The following is a 20,096-nucleotide window of genomic DNA, read 5'->3' on the forward strand; positions in this document are numbered from 1 at the left end:
AGCGGTCCCACCTCACGAAGCCAGCTTGCTCTTTAGCTCCTGAGTCCCACTGGGATCCCGGCCCTCGGCCTGAGTGGCCTCTTGCCGCCCCAGTGCCCCCACCCTCAGGGCCTCGAGAACCCTGGGAACAGTTGGCTGGGCCTGGCCTGTGAACTGCAGATGGGGGTGCTACGGGGCAGAGGGCACAGTCAAGGTCAGCAGCCCGTGGAGCTGAGCCTCCTGACCCTCGGGCTCCTCCCCAGCCCGTGCTGCGGGCTTCAGCCTCCTGCAGGCCTGGCGCAGTGTGGAGATTGATCCGGATGTGTGGATGTGGGGCTCGGGTTGCCGGACTCCGAGGAGGAGGGGCTGCTGCGTCTCTAAAGCCTCCTCTCCCGGGGTTTAATCTCCTAATCCCAGGCCCTGGAGGCCCAGCCCTGACTGCCACAGAGCCGGGGGATTCTGACGGTCTTCGGGGACTCCCACCTGCGTGCCATCCCCGCCAGATTTCAGGATGCCCTGAGGTCTAGGGCAGGCCAGTGCCTGGCTCTCCAGGCATCCCTGCGCCTCTCCTCGCCCCTCCCCACAGTGCCCTTGGGGGGACCAGAGCAGTCACCTGGCCACATACACTCATAGTCCCATGCATCCACTTGGACACACGCACACATACATATGCACATACACGTGCACACACACTGACGCACATGCACATGTACACACACACACTGACACATGCACACATACATATACACACATGCACACAATCACATGTACACTGACACACACATACACACATGCACACGGACATACCACACATGCATTTACACATACGCACACTCATGCACACTGACACAGCATACATACCTTCACACACATACACACACATACATGCTCATGCACACACACCCACACATACATTCATGCAAACACACACATACTCGTGCACACATACACACACCCACACATACATTCACACACACATACACATACATGCTTATGCATACATGCACTCACACACCCACACATACATTCACACAGACACACGCATACTCATGCACACATGCACACTGACACACCACACATACATTCACACATAGACACACATGCTCATACACACGTGCACTCACATACCCACACATACATTTACGCACACACACATATACTCATCACACATGCACACTCAGACCCACACACATTCACACACACATATACTCACGCACATGTGCACACTGACACCCCCCACACACATTCACACACATACACATGCTCATGCACACATGTATACTCACACACCCACTCATACATTCACACACAAACACATACACATGCTCAGGCACACATGCACACTCACATACCCAGACATGCATTCACACACACACTCATGCACACACACGCTCAGGCACACAGGCCCACTCCCCCATACATACATTCACACACACACATACACATGCTCATGCACGCATGCACTCACACATGTGCATGCATGCAGATACACACACACAGTCTTCGTCCCTCGTCCCTATCTTTGTTCCTGCCAGGGTTTCTCCTCTGGAGCACTCTCTGCCCAACCTCCAGGTTAGGTTTTAGAACCCCTCAAATGCTGCCTTGGCCACAGTGCCTGCCATCGCCCCGACCCTTTGGATCGGCATGTGGGTTTCCAGAACCATAGAGTTCCGGGGCTGGGGAAGAAGACGGAGCACTGCTGGGGCACAGCCTGCACCGTGCAGCCCACGTACACCCCCACCCGACGCCACTCCACACCCGAACAATGGGGACAGCACCGCTGGGTTCAGATCCCACTGGCGGTGGTCGTCCCATTTTCCAGGTATGGAGACTGAGGCTCCTGAAAAGCCCATGTGGCTTGTGAAGAGGACAGGGGACTCGGAGGACAGTTGCTCCTTTGGCACTTTCTGCCCGTCCCCTCGCCCTTCCCCTCCACCCCCATTGCCCCCCCACTTCCCCACCCCCCGTGGGGGCCAGCACGGTGCCTCATGCCGAGTAAGCGCGCAGGCAGTGTTCCTCTACGGCTGAGCGGCGTTCTAGCCCAGGTACTGCATTTCCTGGTGGGGTCCAGGGCGAGCTTTGGCCAGCCTCTCGGGGGTGGGGAGGTCCTTGGGTTTCAGTGTCTCCTGTTCAGAGCCTACCAACTCCTGAGCCTGGCTCAGGAACGACAGGCACCCCATTCCCTCTGGGCCTCCTGTGGGGCTCCTGAAACGCAGCTCTAGGGACGGGTGTGGCCCCGCCCGCTCCTGCTCCTGCAGGGCTCCATCCCTGAGGCTGGTAGTGCCAGGAGTGCCTTCAAGGGGTTCCTGCCCCCACCTTAGCCCTGCCAGGAACCCTCAGGTAGGCCTCAGTTTCCTTCTCCATCTGGCATCAGCTCAAGCCAGGACGGTGCGGGACAGGGCTGTGCTGTCAATGGTCAAGACCACGGGCTGGGGCTGCCCAGGTTCCTGAGGGGCTGCTGTGGGGCTTGGGCAGGGCCACACTCCATTGCTTGGTGTCACTGTCCTCCTGCTTCTGGGGCCAAGGCCCCACTATAGCTGCAGGTCCTTGGGGCCTGGGAGGGCTGCAGCCCTAGGACACATGGTGGCTGCAGGGGCCGGGCCCAGACCAGAGGAGCATGCCTACGGCCCTACACCCTTTGCAGCAGCTCTGTACTTAGGTGGGGTGTTCTTGGTTGGTGTTTTATTTTCTCCAGCTCTTGGTTATCTTTATTTTATTTTATTTTGGAGACAGGGTCTCACTCTCTCACCCAGGTTGGAGTGCAGTGATGCAATCACAGCTCACTGCAGCCTTGACCTCCTGGGTTCAAGTGATCCTCCTAATTTTTGTAGAGATGGGGTTTTGCCGTGTTGTGCAGGCTGGCCTTGAACTCCTGGGCTCAGGCAGTCCTCCCGCTTCGGCCCCCCAAAGTGCTGGGATTGTAGGCATGAGCCACTGTGCCCAGCCTTTTCATTTTCTTGAACGGGGTTTTCTCCCTTGATGGCATCTTCAGAAGTGGCCTCTGGCAGCTGCTTGCCATGTCCCCTGGATTGGAGTCTCTGTTTCTTGGACCCTGAGCTGCTCGTTTCTTGGTCTCCTGTCTTGTTTTGCCGGAGCACACCCTCGTGCGACCTCCTTGAAAAGGACGCCTGAGTCCTTGGTGTGTGTGCTTTGGCTGTGTCCTTGCTCTGGGTGGTGCTGTCTGGAGTGCTTCTGTTCCTAAGTAATTTACGTTCTCGGGGACTCTGAGGGCAGGGTCACCATGGCTTTCTGCATCCGGTCACTTAAGAGCAGGGTTTGTTGGCTGCTTGCCTTTTCTCCCTGGAAGCTTTCAGATCCTTTTCCTTGGTGTTCTGACTTCTTCTGGAGGGGTCTAAGGGTGGGGTTCGCGCTTTTCGGCACTCAGCGGGCCCTTCACGCTGAAGCCAGGGTCTCTTCTTCTATTTGTTTGTAATTTCCTCCCCTTTCATTTTTTCTTTTACCCTGAATTCATGGATTGCTCTGTTTGGTTTCTCTTCTCTTGTGTATTCTGCCTCCTTGTTTATATTCTAAAGTCCTTTGGCTTTTCTAGAGGTTTTTTGAAATTTTGTACTTCAGCTCTTACATTTTTCATCTCTAAAATCTTCGCATTTCTAACCGTTGTGTCTCATGGCATTCTGTCCTTGTTTTGAAAATGAGCGTCTTCTTGAGACTCCGCAGGTGTGTGGACAGAGGGTGTGTTCGCCTGTTTCGTGTCTGTTTCGTGTCTGTTCCACGCTTTGCCTGCCCTTCCCACCGGGCCTGTTTTCTGCCGGTGGCTCTGGCCCCTCCGTTCATGCTCTGTTCTCACACGTGGGGAAGGCCTTTGCTGGCCCGCCCCGGGGTACAGAGGCTGTTGGTGGGAGCGGCGGGGCTGCTGCTGGTCACCCCTGAGTGGCTCTGACCAGAGCTCAGTGTGGGGTGGGGTGTCCGTGGCAGGCCCTGGCTTAGGTGAAGGGGTGGGGTGGCTGCGTATCAGAATGAGGGGTACCACATTCCTCAGCTCACTGAGGGCCTCACTCCTGCTGCGGAGAAAGCCATTCAGCGGCTCACCTGGGGGCAGTGGCGGTGGCCACCCGAGGAGGGCCGGTGGTGGGGCTGGGGGTGAGGGTCAGCCTCACTGCTCACCGTTGCCTTCCACTGGGTGCTGGAGCCCCCCGCCCCTTCTCTGCCCTCCGCAAGCTGCACCGGGGGCTGAGCTCCCAGGAGGCGTCTCTCCCAGGCCCTTTGTTGTCGCTGAAGGCGGATCCTGACGTGAAGGTGGCTCCTGGGGTGAAGGTGGATCCCAAGGACTTTCTGGTGGGCTCTGGCTCTTGCTTCTTGGAGCCTCAGAGTGACTGGTGTGCCGAGCAGTCATCGGACCTGGGGCCCCTTCTCCCTCCCGCGGTGTGGCCTGGACCCTACTCTATGACCGTCAGTTCTGATTCTAAGAAACACTTGCTGAGTTTTCTCTCAAACTCTCCAAGAAGAATCAGTGTTTCAGGAGGCGGCCCATGCTGATGCTTTGCTCTGGGCTGGCCCTGTGGGGTGTGCACATGACCTAATTGGGAGCAGGCGGATCCCTGAGGTGAAAGCGGATCTCGCAGTAAAGGTGGACCCTGACGTGAAGGCGGATCCTGATGTGAAGGCGGACCCCGGGGTGAAGGTGGATCCCGGGGTGAAGGTGGATCCCGAGATGAAGGCGGACCCCGGGGTGAAGGCGTTCAAATTTTTGATTTTTAGTAGAGATGGGGTTTTACCATGTTGGCCAGGGTGGTCACGAGCTCCAGACTTAAGTGATTTCTGCCTGCATCAGCCTCCCATAGTGCTGGGATTACAGGACCTGATAGTTCCATCTTGAAAAATTGTGTCATGTAATAGCAAGGACATACAAAAAAATACAGAATATTACAACCCACGGCCACATGCCCGCATCAGCTTTAGAAATAAGGCATGTCCAGTATGCTCCCGTGGGCAGCCCTGGCAGAGGGCTCACTGCCACCCGGCATCTCGGCCAACGCATGTCACCCTGGGGAAGAAGAGGGACAGATGGGGCCTGGTGGCAGGGAGGCCCCTCCATGTCACCATGGGGGGCACGTTGAGTGGCCTTGGTGGTGCCCAGGCCCTTAGACCCCTCCACGGCCAGCACCGTGAATTGGGTACCGATGGCCCCTGGAGTGTCGTGTCGTCCCTGAGTCTGTGGAGCGCTGCTGTGTGTGTGAAACTGAGGCGGCCGCAGCCCTCCGTGCGCTCGTCCGCATCTTGGATGCAGGCATGCGGGCTGTCCGCATGCTTTCTGCAGTGATTGACGGTGCTGCAGTTCGGTGCATTTCTCCCTTGAATATGAGCAGCACCTCCGCTTGCAGAGCTGTGGGGCACGGGTCTGCAGCCCACCGATGTGACCATGTCGCGTTCTAGCTGGTGGCACCGCCCGCTCCCAGGGGAACCGTGAATGCTCCGCTGGCTCCCCCAGGCTGCGCCCGGTGCGTCCCACTTTTAAATGTTGTGATCTGCTGGATACCATTTGCTGGAAAATATGCTTTCCGAGCTACTATTGTGGTTGAGTATCTTTTCATGTCAATCGCCGGTTCGTATATTTTGGCCCATTTTCTTTTGTGATTTTTAAGATTTTAATTTCTATCTGTCCTCTGTATATTCTGCATACAAATCTTCCTCGCTGGATTTGAGTGTTGCAAGTACATTCTCCAGGCGGATGTGGTTCTCGTCACCGTTTCATTGATACCTTCTTTTGGTGTTTTCTGTGGGTTCAGAAATCCGTCCGGCTGGGCGGGCGATTCACACCTGTAATCTCAGAACTTCGGGAGGCCGGGATCACTTGAGGCCAGGAGTTTGCGACTAACCTGGCCAACGTGACGAAACCCCATCTCTACTAAAAATACAAATAAATAAACAAATAATTAGCCAGGTATGGTGGCACATGCCTGTAATCCCAGTTACTTGGGTGGCTGAGGTACGAGAAACTCTGAAATCGGGGAGGCGGAGGTTGCAGCGAGCCGAGACTATCCCACCACACTCCACCCTGGGCGACAGAGCGAGACGGTCTCAGAGCAAACAAACAAACGAAAATCCTTCCCGTGGGGTAGCATGAAGAGATCACTCTTCTTTATTTTCTTCCAAAACCTTTTTTGTTAACATGAGGTCTTGAATCCACATGGACTTTATTTGATATAAAAAGGTGCATTTTCCATATTCCAGCCAGTTTTCCTCCCATTGCCAGCTCTGTCGTTGGCCCTCTCCCCCTTGCTCTGTAAAGCCGCCTTTCCAGCTGTCGAAAGGGCGGTGCTTCTGCAGGCCTGTCCCTGGGGTCCCTTCCGATGCACTCCTGGTGGCCTGTCCCTGGCGTCCCTTCCGATGCACTCCTGGTGGCCTGTCCCTGGGGTCCCTTCCGATGCACTCCTGGTGGCCTGTCCCTGGGGTCCCTTCCGATGCACTCCTGGTGGCCTGGCCTGGTGTCCCTTCCGATGCACTCCTGGTGGCCTGGCCTGGGGTCCCTTCCGATGCACTCCTGGTGGCCTGTCCCTGGGTCCCTTCCGATGCACTCCTGGTGGCCTGTCCCTGAGTCCCTTCTGATACACTCCTGGCCGCCTGTCCCTGTGCCAGTGCAGCCCAACTTCATGCCAGGGCTTCCTGCTAGGGCTCAAGATCATGGGCGTGCCAGGCTCTGCCCTCTGGTCTTGCTCTTTTTCTTTTCCTTCAGACTTGTTATTGATGCTCTTAACATCTTACTCTACCACACACATTTTAGAAGCAGCTTGTCATGATTCACAAAAGAACTCAAGTTTTCACATGAAATAGCATTGAGTTTTTGAATCCATTTGGGTAAAATTAAATGTTTTTAATATATTGAGGTTTCTTTCCCATGAATAGTTTATAGTTCTCCATTCATTTAGATTTTCTGCAATGTTTTTGGTAGAGTTCTGCAATTTTCTCTATAAAAAGTTAGTGACATTTATTCCTTGGTACTCTGTAGTTGCATTATTTATTTATTTATTTATTTTTTATAGACAGGGTCTTGCTCTGTGGTCCAGCCTGGAGCGCAGCGTGTGATCGTAGCTCACTGCAGCCTGAAGTTCTGGGCTCGAGTGACCCTCATGCCTCAGACTCCCAGGGAGCTGGGACTACAGATGTCACCACTACTCCTGGCTAATTAAAAAATAACTTTTTTTAAGAGATGGGTCTTGCTGTGTTGCTCAGGCTGGTCTTGAATTCCTGGGCTCAAGCAGTCCTTCTGCCTCAGCCTCCATGGTAGCTGGGACTACAGGTGTGAGCCGCTGTGCCAGGTTGGGTTATTTTAAAGGATACCTTAAAATATGTTTTAATTCTTTTTCTCAGGTATATAAAACTGTTCTTGATTTTTACAACCTTACTGAGCCTTTCTACTAATTCAAATAATTTTTCCATGGACCCTCTTCATGTCTGTGTAGCTGAGCGAATGGCCTGTAAATAATGACAGATTTGTTTCTTTCAAATTCCTATTTTGTTGTTTGTTACCTTCTTGTCTTACTGACCTGGCTGGAACCTCTGCTGTGATGTGAAATAGGAGTGGGGCTGCAAGCGTCCTGGGCTTGTTCTGGACTTAAAGGAAATGCTCCCACTGTTTGACCATTAAGTGTGATGTGTGGGGAGAGTTTTAACAGATAGCTAATATGAGGCTCAAAAAGTTTTCTTTTTTTCTAATATTGCTTAGAATTTTATCACAAATGAGTCTTGAAACTTATGGAATGCTTTTTTAGTATCTATTGAGGGCCTCCTATTCTGTCGTCTTTAATTTGAAAATTATAATAGTAGCTACCCTCACGTCCAGCGATACTGCCGTTCCTGGAATGTGCTACCTACGTTGTCCGTTTTATTTGTGACTGTATTTTCTTGCTAATTTTCCGGACTTTTGTACCTCTGTTCCTCCGTGAGATTGGTCTACAATCTTTCTTGAATTTTTCTTGTTTACTTTGGTGCTAAAAATCTATTAGCATCAGTGGATGAGCTGGGGTACAGCCGGCCCTCTGTGTGCACGGGCTCTGCCTCTGTGGGTTCAACCAGATCAAAATCTTTGGAAGAAAACAATGGTTTGTTTATAGTGAACACCTACAAACGTTTTTTCCCCTGGTCATTATTACCTGGACAATACAATATAGCAACTATTTATTGATACATAGCACTTACATTGTGTTAGGGATTCGAACTAATCTAGCCACGATTTAAAATATCCTCCCTCCCTCCCTCCCTCCCTCCCTCCCTCCTTCCCTCTCTCTCTCTCTCCCTCTCTCCCTCCCTTCCTCCCTCCCTCCCTCTCTGCCCCTCCCTCCCTCCCTGTCTCCCTCCTGCCCTCCCACCTTCCCTGTCTCCCTCCCTCCCTCCCTCCCTCCCTCTCTCTCTCTCTCTCTCTCCCTCCCTCCCTCTCTCCCTCCCACCCTCCCAGCTTCCCTGTCTCCCTCCCTCTCTGTCCCTTCCTCCCTCCCTCCCTCCCTCTCTCCCTCCCTCCCTCTCCCTCCCTTCTCTCCTTTTTTGGTGACTCTTGCTTAAGGTGAGTTGCGTCCCTGAGTGTTTGGTGACAGGGGCTGGCGTTCACTGCTGTCATCTTGGGGCCTCCTGGGAGGACTTTGTGCTTTGCCATGCGCTTTGGGTGCTAACCCCTGAGAACTGCTCTGAGCTAACTTCTCGAATTCGGGTTCCACTGACCACGCAGGTGCTGTAAATTTGACACCCGAACTGGATGAGGACAGGCCTGCGGCCCGAATTTCTCAGTAGCACCTGCTTTCTCTAGAGCTCAGCGTCCTTCGGACTCATCCGCGTCCCCTTCTCACCCAGCCTTCCATTTCACAGAGGCTGTGGCTTTGAAGGGCTCCATTTTCGTGGTGACTCGGTTCCAGCCCTCACTCTGGTGTCTCTGAGGCCCCCCTCCCGTCCCCCACAGCGGGGGACACCCAATTCTCGGGGCTCCTGCAGCCACCAGACGCCGGCGCTTTGCTGCCAGCTTCATTTCATCTCCTTCCTCTTTTTTTTCTTTCCTTCTGAGTCCTCTCATTTTCTTCTGATGTTTGTTACTTACCCTGAGTTCCTTCTTGGATCCTGAATATCCTTGTCATTTCTCCTGAGTTTCCAGGTCTTTGTAACGAAGGGCATCTCACCGCCACACGCCGAAGCCTCCGCTCAGCCCTTTTCCTCTCTGCTGGGAAACATTCATTTTAACGAGCAAACTGATTTCTGAATGCACACACACCAGTGTCTGTCCACCAAATGAGGCATTTCTATTTATTTCACCTCGGCTGTTTGGTAATGATTTTTTAAATGGTCTTTTCAGGTGAAGTGTGAGCACAGCGTAGAACGATCAAACGTGTCATAAAATCTGTTCAGCAAATCAGCAGCCCTTGCTCCCATACGCAGCTGTGTTTAAACCCTGGCCGCATATTGCTAAATAATGTGCTTGTTCTGCTAATTCTTGCTCGCTTTAGCAGTTACGTAAATGGAATTAGAGAACGTTTGCCCTTCTGTGTTTGGTTTATTTTTCTTAATGTCCTATTTGTGGTATTCATCCATTTATCATCTCTCCTTCCTGAAATGCCACAAAATAAAGGTAAAGGTAAACTGAAAAAATACCTAAATGCTCACATAAGAGTGAAAAAACAGGAGAGGACGTTCGGCAGCCACGTTCTGGGGGCTGAGAAGCAGGACCCCATGGTCACGGACTTGGCAATTGCACAAGAGCAGAACCCTGGGTCCCTCCCAAGGCAAGCACTGTGACCCCCGAAAGGCTTCCCAAGCCGACCACAGCTCCCTCGGGGACACTGGGATCTGAACCCACCTGGGGATGACGCGGGTCCGCGCTCCCCCGCCCCCCGCCCCTTGTGCTTTGAAGGCTGTGCGTTTCCTGGTCAGTCCCGCTCTAGCTGTGTGCCGCAGGACCTTTGCCACGGCTTTCACTTGTATCTCATTATCACTCATTCAAAAGATTTTCTAGTACCCAGTGTGATTTTTTTCTTTGACCTTTGGGTTTTTAGAATTGCATTGCTTAGCGTCCGAGCAACTGGGTTATTCTGCAGGTGATTTTTTGGGGGTTATTGATGTAGAGTATAATTCTGTTGTGGTCAGAGAGCATCTAAGACCTGAATTTAAGATGGACATTTGTGGAAGTTTGTGTTATGACCAGCGTACGGCGAACCGTAGTACACGTTCTGTGTGCACTTTGAAAGAATGTGTGTGAGGCTGGGCGTGGTGACTCACACCTGGAAGCCCAGCACTTTGGGGAGTTGAGATGGGAGGATCGTTTGAGCCCAGGAGCTCAAGACCAGCCCGGCCAACATAGTGAGACCCAATCCCTACAAAATAAAAAATAAAAAAATTATCTGGGCATGGTAGCACGTGCCCATAGTCCCGGCTCCTCGAAGAGTGGAGGCGGGAGGATTGTTTAAGCCTAGGAGGCCGAGGCTGTGCTGAGCTAGGATAACACCACTGAGCCTCAGCCTGGGAGACAGGAGACGCGGTCTCGAAATAAATGAACAAATAATTAATTAAACAAACTATGTGTATGATATATACTTTCTCCTCAGTGGCTGAGAGAACAAGCAAAATTTTTCATCCTTTTAATTTCAGCCTCTCTGTGTCTTTGTATGTAGAGTCTCTTATGAACAGAATATAATTTTACAAAATCTGGTCTGACGACTGTTGATGTTTGTACCTGGTGTGTTTAGCTGGTGCTGAGTCGAGCGTTTAGCTGCTGTCTGAACTCTTGACTTTCCACTCGCGTTACGCTGTTTTTCTCCACTGCCTTCCACTGGATTCATAAGTTTTAATTTTCATGCTGTTTTTCTATGAGCTTGTTAATTGAACGTTAGTGTTCTGCCTTCTAAGTGCTCAGCCTTGCGGTCACAGCGCGTCTCCTGAGCAGCTGAATGTCAGTGGCTGCCCTGAGCCCTTCGTGGCCGTGTGGGAACCGGGCAACCTCGTCTTTGGGCTTCCGTCATTTCTGATGAGAAGTTCGTTGTCAGTCTGAGTTTAGCTCCGTTGAGGGTTGTGTGCCGTTTTCCCCGGCTGTCCCTAGGCGCGCTGCCTTCGCCCGGCTCCGGGAGTGCCGCCGGGCTGCGCTTTGCGCGGCTTTCTTGTCTGCCCTGCTCTGCGTTTGCAGAGCTTCTTGAACCTGCGGGTCGCTGCGCTTCGGCAGCTCTGGACAGTCCGTGGTCGTTAGTTTTGTGAATATTGCTTCTCCCCTGTCTCGGTCCGTTCCGGCGGCTGTAACAACAGTATCGTAAGCTGGGTGGCTTATAAGGAACAGAATTTATTTTTCACGGCTCTGGAGGCTGGGCGCGTTGCCGAGGGCCTGCGTTCTGGCCTGCGGAGGCCTCTGCCCCGTGCCCACGTGGTGGGTAAGGCGTGTCTCTGGCGTTCCTTTCCTAAGGGCACTGATCCCATTTGTGAGGCTCCCCCCTCATGGCCTGGTCCTCCTGAAGGCCCCACTTCCTAATGCCATCACTTTGGGGGTTAGGATTTCAACATAGGAGTTTGGATGAGGTGGGGACACAGACATTCAGACCATATCCCTGCTTTCCATTTCTTCTCCTTTGAGATTCCAGTTACAGGCGTGTTTGACCATTTCCCTGTGTCCTATGTATTTCTGGCTGTCACACCTATATTTTCCATTCTTATCTGTTTTAACCTTTCTGTATTTCTATTACCTGTCCTCCAGTTTACTAACACTGTCTTCAGCTGTGTCTAATCACTTGGTGATTTTCAGATCTAGCATTTCCATTTGATTATTATTATTATTTTTTTTTTTTTGAGACGGAGTTTCGCTCTTGTTACCCAGGCTGGAGTGCAATGGCGCGATCTCGGCTCACCGCAACCTCCGCCTCCTGGGTTCAGGCAATTCTCCTGCCTCAGCCTCCTGAGTAGCTGGGATTACAGGCACGTGCCACCATGCCCAGCTAATTTTTTGTATTTTTAGTAGAGACGGGGTTTCACCATGTTGACCAGGATGGTCTCGATCTCTCGACCTCGTGATCCACCCGCCTCGGCCTCCCAAAGTGCTGGGATTACAGGCTTGAGCCACCGCGCCCGGCCCATTTGATTATTTTTTATAGTTTCCAGTCCTCTGGCAAAAGTCTCCATTTTCCATTTATTTCCTCTGTCCTTTTTGCTCTTCTTTTGAATACATTAGTCAGGGTTGTTCTCAAGTCCTTGTTTAATAAGTCCTAGATCTGGATCGTGTGTAGGTATGTGTCTTTTTTTTTTTTCTCACGTGTTTATATCTTATTTTTCTTCTTTGTTTTTAATCAGAGTCCTTTCTTATTTTGCACCTTCTAAGTTTTGATTGGATGTCACACATTCCCTATTAAAAGAATGTAGAGTACAGAGATTATCCTGGGTTTGAAAAAATAAAAATAAAAGCACGTAGAGGCTCCAGATGGCTTCCCTTTCCTCTCCCAGGCAGCCAGAGTGAGGTCTGAATTAAGCCACGTGAAGGCAGGTTGTAGTGTTTAGACTCGTCCTGGCTGTGGTCTGCCCTGCTCGTAGGTTCTCTGCCTTCCTGGGCTTTCAGCCAGAGCCTGGCATTGTCCCTGGGTGTCCTCCTCCTGGACCGTGAACTCAAATCATTGTTAGCCACCGAGACTGTGCAAGATGCCTCTGGTTTTCAGCTTGGGTTTTTAAATCCCACGTCTCCTACCTTCAGAATCTGGCAGACGCCTTAATGGAAGGATGGGTGTCCGTTCATCCTAGTTCCGCACCCTCTCCTCCGGGATCTTGGCCTCTCAAGTCTCCTCTTGCCCAAAAGCTCTGCAGCTTGCTCCGTCCCTCAGCAACGGCCCTCTGTCTGGGAAGACTCCAGATTCCCAGCCTCTGGCCCCGTGTGCAGAATGCAAATGCGCCCGGAGGCGGTGCTCAGAGGCCGGCTCCTGCCGGGGCAGCCCCTCCTCAGGAATGCTGGCCGGCGGCTCCGCTCGATTCCTCCCCACGCCCAGCGCCCAGCGCCCAGCGTTGTGTCGGGCCTCCCGCGCAGGGCACCGGCCGGTGGCGGCGGCCACCGCACCCACCAGGCCTCCTCCGCTTTCCCTGCGTCGCGGGGTGAATATTCTGCACCCCAGAGCCAGAACAGAGGCTTCTCTGTGTCCTTGCAGTGCTTTTACATTTTAAAGATCAAGTTATATAATAGCTTTATTTTTTACAAATTGGGATGGCCAGTTGTCCCAATACTGATCTTACGTCATTACCTCAATGGATACCCTTTTAACAGATGTGTGTGTGGGTGTGTGTGCGTGTGCGCCTGTGTGTGCGTGTGTGCACGTGTGTCCATGTGCATGTGCACCTGTGTGTGTGCACCTGTGTGTGCGTGTGCACCTGTGTGTGTGCGTGTGTCTGCTTGTGGACATGCTTAGTCTGTTCACATGTCATTTCTAGACGTTGGAAATGGTCGTACTCTGTAGGATATCGATGGGATAGCTCATAGGGGATGTTTCGCCTCTTTGTTCTCATTTTTCAAAATTCTCTTGTCTTGCCAAATTCCACTGAAAGTCCTGTTGGAATATTTTGCTTATTGGAATTGCACTGAATTTATACAGCTAAATTTGGGGAGAACTGGAAATTTTGCAGTGTTGAACATCTGCTTTCATAAATGTCTTCTTAATTTCTAAGTACTTCCTATTTCAGTACTTGGGATTACTGAGTCAAAGGACACAGACTGTTTTTTAGAGGCCCAGGCGTGCTGCAGAGCGCTCCCTGGAAACCTTGCGGGTTTGTGCTCTCACCAGGGACGCGTGAGCTTGCCTGTCCCTCTCTCCATCCCGGCTCCAACGTCCTGAGACTTGTTCCAGTTTTGAAAGTGCAGGGATTTTCAACACAAGGAAACACAGATTCTCAGAGGTCATCCCTCTGTCCACACTGGCGGCCACTCCTGGCCGTGAGGGGAAGACGTCGTGGCAGAAGCACTCTGGAGTGTAGACGCGGCTGCGTCTGTGGCTCTAAGGGGCTGTGCTGTAGCGGTAGGAGTCCAACCACAGCAGGAACTTGTCCCCACTTAGTCGTAGGGTGGCCTGGCACCTCCCTCCCCTGTAGCCTCTGGAAGACCCGTTTGCCTGAGGGACAGCCCTGCCCCACATCCAACATGTGGTGTGTTCTGCGGAGGAGTTCTGGGGAGCCTGGGGGTGGCCGGGGTGGGGTCCGGGAGTTCAGCACCTTCCCTGGTCCCGGGCTCACTGTGCACCTTTCCTGCTGCAGACAGACCCTCCTGCTCTTGACCCTGGGGTTTCCAGGGGCAGTCCAGAGGGCCTTGTCCCTTCTTCATAGCTACGAGGCTGTGGCACTGTTGGAAGGGGCGTTGTGGCCAGATTCTCCCAAGGGTGGCACTTACGGGCGGGGACGGCCAGGCGCAAGGTCGCCCTTTCGTGGAATCTCAGTGTGGGAGGGCTGCAGGGAGGCCACCTAGCCTTTGCTCCTTGGATGCCTCTGGTGATGCTGGGCTGCATGCGCACTGTTTCATGGAGCTCTGGCCATTCCTGTAACCAACAGCTCTGTCCCGAGCCCGTCCCTCTCCCGGTGCCCAGGAGCCCCATCCTTCAGGCCCCAAGTCTCGTGGGGGAAACCGTAGCATCTGGGAGGCCAGCCCCGAAAACCCTTTTGCGGTCGCTGCTTTGTCATTGCTTTGCGGGGAGCTTTCATCGGCCGTCCTCAGAGCCCGAGCACCCGAGAGGCCAAACCATTTTGGGGTTCTTGACTGCCGCCCTGTCATTTCACAGAAGGTAAACTGGGGCCCAGGAAGCTGAGTCACATGGCTGGGATAAAGGCAAGGCCCAGGCCGGCCCCCCCGCCCTGGCTTGTACCGAGTTCCCGGTGACTCCCGGGCTGCTCCTCCTCAGTGGGGCCTTCGGGAATGTTCCGCTCCTCCTTCCACGTAAATTACCAGCAGGAAATGTGGCTGAAAACAGTGACTTCTGTCCCACTGCTTAGGGCTGTCCATCCTGTTCTGTTCATTTCTGAGTAAAGTTCTCCTCCTTGCGAACTCAGAGACCCTTCCGCTGCTGATGTGGCCACCAGCTGGCGCTCCACACAGGGTGCGATGCGGCGTTCTGGAACACTGTTCCATTTCCAAGCATCCTCGACATGTTGATCTGAGCCCGCACTGGCTCCTGGGGCCTGCACAGACCTGGCATGGAGCCCACCGGGCCTGTGTCCGCAGGGGAAGCCCCTGCCTGGGGACTCTGCCGTGGGAGGGAGCGAGGCCACCTTCACATTCACATCGAGGTCGCTTTGTCTCTTCTGTCAGGTTCCAGCTTCCCCAGGCTTTCGAAGCCGGGCTCCACTCGTCCCGCTGGGCTCCTGGTTTCTAGAATGATCTGTGCTGGCCCCCTCCTTGTGGATTCCACCCCATTCATGTGTCACAGCAGGGACTTTGGGAGTCGGGAAGGCCTGTGGTTTCAGCCGCAGCAGAGTGCGGGTCCTGCCTCTTCAATGTTGTTTCTAATTCACGTTTCCCTTTTTCCCCAGGTGATTCCCCTGCTCACTGGGGCTCCCACCACTGCGAGGAGTGACCAGCAAAGGCCACCGAGATGGCCGGGGCTTCGGTGAAGGTGGCGGTGCGGGTCCGCCCCTTCAATTCCCGGGAAATGAGCCGCGACTCCAAGTGCATCATTCAGATGTCTGGAAGCACCACCAGTGAGTGTCGGCCTGCATGGCGGTGCCGTTGGCCACGAGGGGCTGGGGGCCCCCGTCCTGTGCCTGCGGTCCAGCTCAGCAGTCAGCCTGGCCCAGGCCCCAAGAGCAGCGTCCCCCTCTGTGTCTCCGTGGTGCAGGGGTGTCCTGGGGCTGTCACCAACTGTGGTGGGCTTCTAAGAACAGATATTGATGCTCATGGCTCTGGAGGCCAGAAGTCCAAAGTGAAGGTGTCAGCAGGGCCTCACCATCTCTGAGCTCCTAGGAGGATCTTTCCTGCCCTCTCTGGGGTCTGGCGGTTGCCAGCTACCTTGGTGTGCAGCTGTGTGGCTCTGCTGTCTGCCCCTGTGTCACCTGGGCTTCTCTGTGCGTCTGTGTCTCTGCGTTCATGGGGCTTTGTTATACAGATGCCCGTCACTGGGTTTGGCTTTCTTATAAGGCCACCCACATGTGTCCCCACGTATCCCAACCATGTCAATGTCTCAGAGCAAGAACCAGTTGTCGTCTCTCAGTTCTGTGGCTGGCTGGGCTTGGCGGGGCTCAGCAGGGCGGTTTGTGCTGGGGCCTTTGCCGTGGCCGTCACAGGTTCAAGTGCGGTCAGCAGCACAGAGTGGTGACATGAACAGCCACTTGTCTTCAGGATGTGGACAGTGACGGAGCCTCCCATTCACATGTGCTCTGCACCCACCCAACACCCCCTCATCTATTACCTACCTGTGGAGGGGGTGTCCCGAGGGAAGGGCACTCAGGGCCCATGGACACTTCCTCCCTAGGTTTGGTCTCTGAGGCCTGCTTGGGGCTGAAGATTCAGGTGTTGCTAGGGTGCGCTGGGCTCTGTTGGGTCCTGTGGAAGTGGGTGTGGCCTAGGGGTGATCCTTCCAGAAGCCCCTGGAGCTCTGTGGCTACTCATGTTGCAGTGGGCAGGCTGCGGAGACCCTGCTAAACTCCAGGGTGCAGGGGCTCCTGTGGCTGTGGGCCCCAGTGCACTTCGGGGCTGCATCCTGACCGTTCTGCGAGGTGAATTCTTTTGTCTGTTTGGTGTCTGGAAGCAGACCCAGAGACGAGGATTTAGGTGCCAAGAGTTTATTTGGGAGGCGGTCCCAGGACGCACTGTGGGACAGTGGGGAGGTTTGCGGGGAGGCTGACGAAGGTGCGTTCTAAGTGGGTGACCCCCGTGCTGGGGGCCTGGCCTTGCTGGGGCCCCTGGATGAACACAATGTGCCTCTGGGTTGTCCTGCCCGGCAGGGCCAGGGCTTTTCAGACAACACTGGCTGCCTTAGCTGACTGCGGGCCTGGCCTTTGGGGTTGGAAAAAGTGCTCAGGTGGCAGGACCCTTGCCTTTAAGTGGGAAGCCTCTGATTCCGGGTGGGAAAGGTGACCTCAGGTGTGAACCATGGCTCTGGGTGTGAACTTTGACTCCAGGTGGAAGTGACCAGGAGCACTGTGACCCTGGGTGGGCAGTAGGCATCCGTGCCATGCCCACAGGCTCTTTGTAAGGTGTCCCAGGACATCAGGGAGGGCCCTGGGAATGCCCTTCCACCCCCAGTGGGTGCCAGCCACACAGCTGCCACCTCAGTCTTGCATGTGGGGTCACGGGGAGCTCCATGGTTGGCACAGTGACAAAGCCCAGACCCCTGGAGCAGCTGAAGACCACCAGAAGCCAAGTGGATGAAAGAACAAAGTCTCAGCGATGGGCCCCTCCTGTCCCTGAACCTTGGGAATGGCCCAACTTCAGGCCAGACCCTGGAGGACAGGGTTGGGCAGGTGGGCGGGCTGGGGTGGGCGTCCCGGAAGTGACGGCCAGAGTGGACCACTGGCCCCCTTGCAGCCTCCAACCTGCCCCTGGCCGGGCCTCCACGGGCACTGGGTGGGCAGCTTCCCCAGTTTGCATTTCCCCTTATAGGCTCCAGAAGCGGGAGGGCACAGCCTGGAGGGGAGCCAGTGTTGCCAAGACCTGGACATTGGCGGTGCTGCCCACCCGGTGAAAGGTGGTCTGGCCGAGGCTGCGCCAGCCCAACCCCCGCTCCCCAGACAGCAGAGCGGGCCTGGATCCCAGACCTTACACCCCAGTGGTTTTTGCCTGCCTCACTCCACCGTCTCCTCTGGCCCAGAGAACCAAGGCTGAACCAGCTTTACCCCAGGGCTTAGGAGCCACAGGCCTGAGCCACATCTGTGGGCAGCCACGTTTCCTTAGATGCCCGCTTCGGATTCTGCCTGGCCCTGAAGAGCCCGAAGTTCTGAGATTTTGCCTGTGTGCCAGCAGCCTCTGCTCCCCACTGAGCTCTGAGCAGGCATCCAGGCGGGTCCAGGAGGTCAGCAGGGGAACACAGGAGCCCCACACTCTTTGTGGGCAACCGGTAGGTCCTGAAGAAACCTCCCTTTCTCAAAGGTGAGCATGTGCAAGACACCAGCATCTTCCAAGAATCACCAAACCAAAGCAGATGTCTGCGGGGTTCTGAAACCAAGGAGGAGGAAGGACCGTGGACCCAGAGCTGGGGTAGAGAGCCCGCCAGGGGGTTTCCTCCTGGACACCCGGAATGTTTCAGACATCATCACTTTCATCCTCAGGAAACTGAAGAGCCACAGAGCCAAGACCACACATGTGATCAGTGTCCTGCCCACTGTAGCCAAGGGTGCGCCAAGAACGCTGGGGCCCAGGTTGACCCACGTGTGTGCAAAAGGCGGGGTGTGAGGGTGGCAGGGACAGGCACCTAGGCCGCTCACCGGGGGCAGTCTGGTGATGGATATCAGATGGGTGATGCTGACCCCAACGTGCTGCTTCCGTGAAATGAAATAACGAGGTGCAATGACGACCATCCAGCAAGTGTTCAGAGCTGTGCGGTCAAAATGCTCACCCTGCGGCCGCAGGGGTGCGATCTCGGCTCACTTCGGCCTCCACCTCCCAGGTAGAGGGTGTTGGGGGGCTGCGCCGGGCCTCTCCGAGGACGTCATGGGGAAGTGAGCTGGTCAGCCTGCTCTGCCTGCCTGGCGTGGTGCTGACTGTTCCTGCGGTCTCAAAACACAAGGAGAGGCCCCACCCTAAAGCGTGCCTTGTAACTCCACTGTGGCGCAGAAACTGGAAGCATCTGAAAGTCCATCTAACGTCATCCGTAATCATCACCTGCGTAAAGAATCCACGTCCTTTAACGCACCAGAGCTGGTGGTTTTGTGAGCCGGCCGAGCCGTCTGTGAGGTCACTCCGGTCCGGCCTGGCAGAGCTGCTGCAGGCTGGCTTAGGGGCAGAGCCGGTGTGATGGCCTCTGTCCTCCTCCTCTGTCCTCATGCCACATTCTCTGCTCTGGGGACCGGAGGCCGGGAGGCCCTGAGCCGTTCTGCAGATGCGAGGCTGGCTGGGCACTCGGACCTCTCTGAAGTGAACTCCTGGAGTGGGGGGTGTGGCTGTGCTCGTGACTCACTCACTGTGTGGTCCTGGCTAGATGGCATCCCTTTGGGTCTCAGTTTCCCCACCTGTGCAGTAGCGAGGGGTGGTGCTGGGTACCCCCAAGATCCCCAATCATTTCTGCACTCTTCTGGCCATGCAGAGGAGGCCCAGGGTTGGGGTGGCCTCTCATCCCTGCCCTCGCCCACAGGTGGAGACCTGGGCCCAGACTGGGTGTGATCCCAGGCCCCGGTCCCCAGTGCGGGCTCCCCCAATCCTGAGCAGTCAGGGAGACGGGCGAACCCCTCTGCACAGGGAGCAGTGGCCCCCGTGTGGTCCCCCGGGCTGCTGTTACAAAGAGCTACATACCGAGTGGCTTCAAACGACACAAGTGTCTCCCTCTGTTCTGGAGACCAGACTCTGGCACCCAGGGGCGCGGCAGGGTGGGCGTCCTAAACAGCAGCGTTCCCTTCTCTGTGGCCTGGAGGCGGAAGTCCAATCAAGGCGCCTGCAGGTCTGGATCGTGGGAGGGCTGCCTTCCTGCTGCAGCGAGTGCTTGGGTCCCCTCCCCTTCTTTAAAGCAACTCATCCCACCATGAGGTCCCCAGCTTCGTGGCTTCGTCTCACCCTCATGCCCCGACAAGGCCCCACCTCCAAGTGCCATCTGGTTGGGGTCAGGGCATTGCACATGGATCTGGGGACACACTCGGCCCACAGCACGCTCCGATGGGGACAGCCAGCTGAGTCCAGCCTCGCACCTGGTGCTCAAGGCCACAGGGACGCCGGGACTCTGAGAACATGGCTGCATCGGTTCCTCTCCCCTCCCCATCCTCCAGCGCCCCCGATCCCCGCCCGCAGCCTCTGTCCTGACCCGGCGGGCATCCAGCCCTTTGCAGGCCCTCGCAGAGCCCTGGGAAGGCTGCCTGGGATCGGGCAGCTCAGTGGTCTTGGAAGGGCCAGCTCTGGGGGCCTGGCCAGAGCCCGGGCAGGAGGGGATGGGGGCCCTAAAGGGGCTGGTCGAGGAGCCCAGCCCAGCAGGCCCTGGGAGGACCTGTTTCTCCCTCCTCCCTCCTCAAACCTGCACAAGGAAAAAATTCCAGGCCCTGGC

General features: G+C 55.0%; 1 protein-coding gene across 20 annotated transcripts in view; it reads left to right on the forward strand.

Moving 5' to 3' along the window:
- The window catches only part of KIF1A (kinesin family member 1A), a 100,246-nt gene that overhangs the window by 4,080 nt on the left and 76,070 nt on the right, over positions 1–20,096 (forward strand). For 19 of the 20 annotated variants that reach the window (XM_074398744.1, XM_074398746.1, XM_074398742.1 and 16 more), the window contains exon 2: positions 15,445–15,612. In XM_074398744.1, the coding sequence (XP_074254845.1) occupies positions 15,507–15,612 (106 nt within the window). In that variant the 5' untranslated portion in view covers positions 15,445–15,506. Of the gene's footprint in view, positions 1–15,444; positions 15,613–20,096 lie in introns of those variants that run through there. The other variant, XM_010347269.3, reaches the window with a different exon arrangement.

The sequence above is a fragment of the Saimiri boliviensis genome, chromosome 5 (genome assembly GCF_048565385.1).
Source record: "Saimiri boliviensis isolate mSaiBol1 chromosome 5, mSaiBol1.pri, whole genome shotgun sequence".
In the NCBI taxonomy this organism is placed as follows: domain Eukaryota; kingdom Metazoa; phylum Chordata; class Mammalia; order Primates; family Cebidae; genus Saimiri; species Saimiri boliviensis.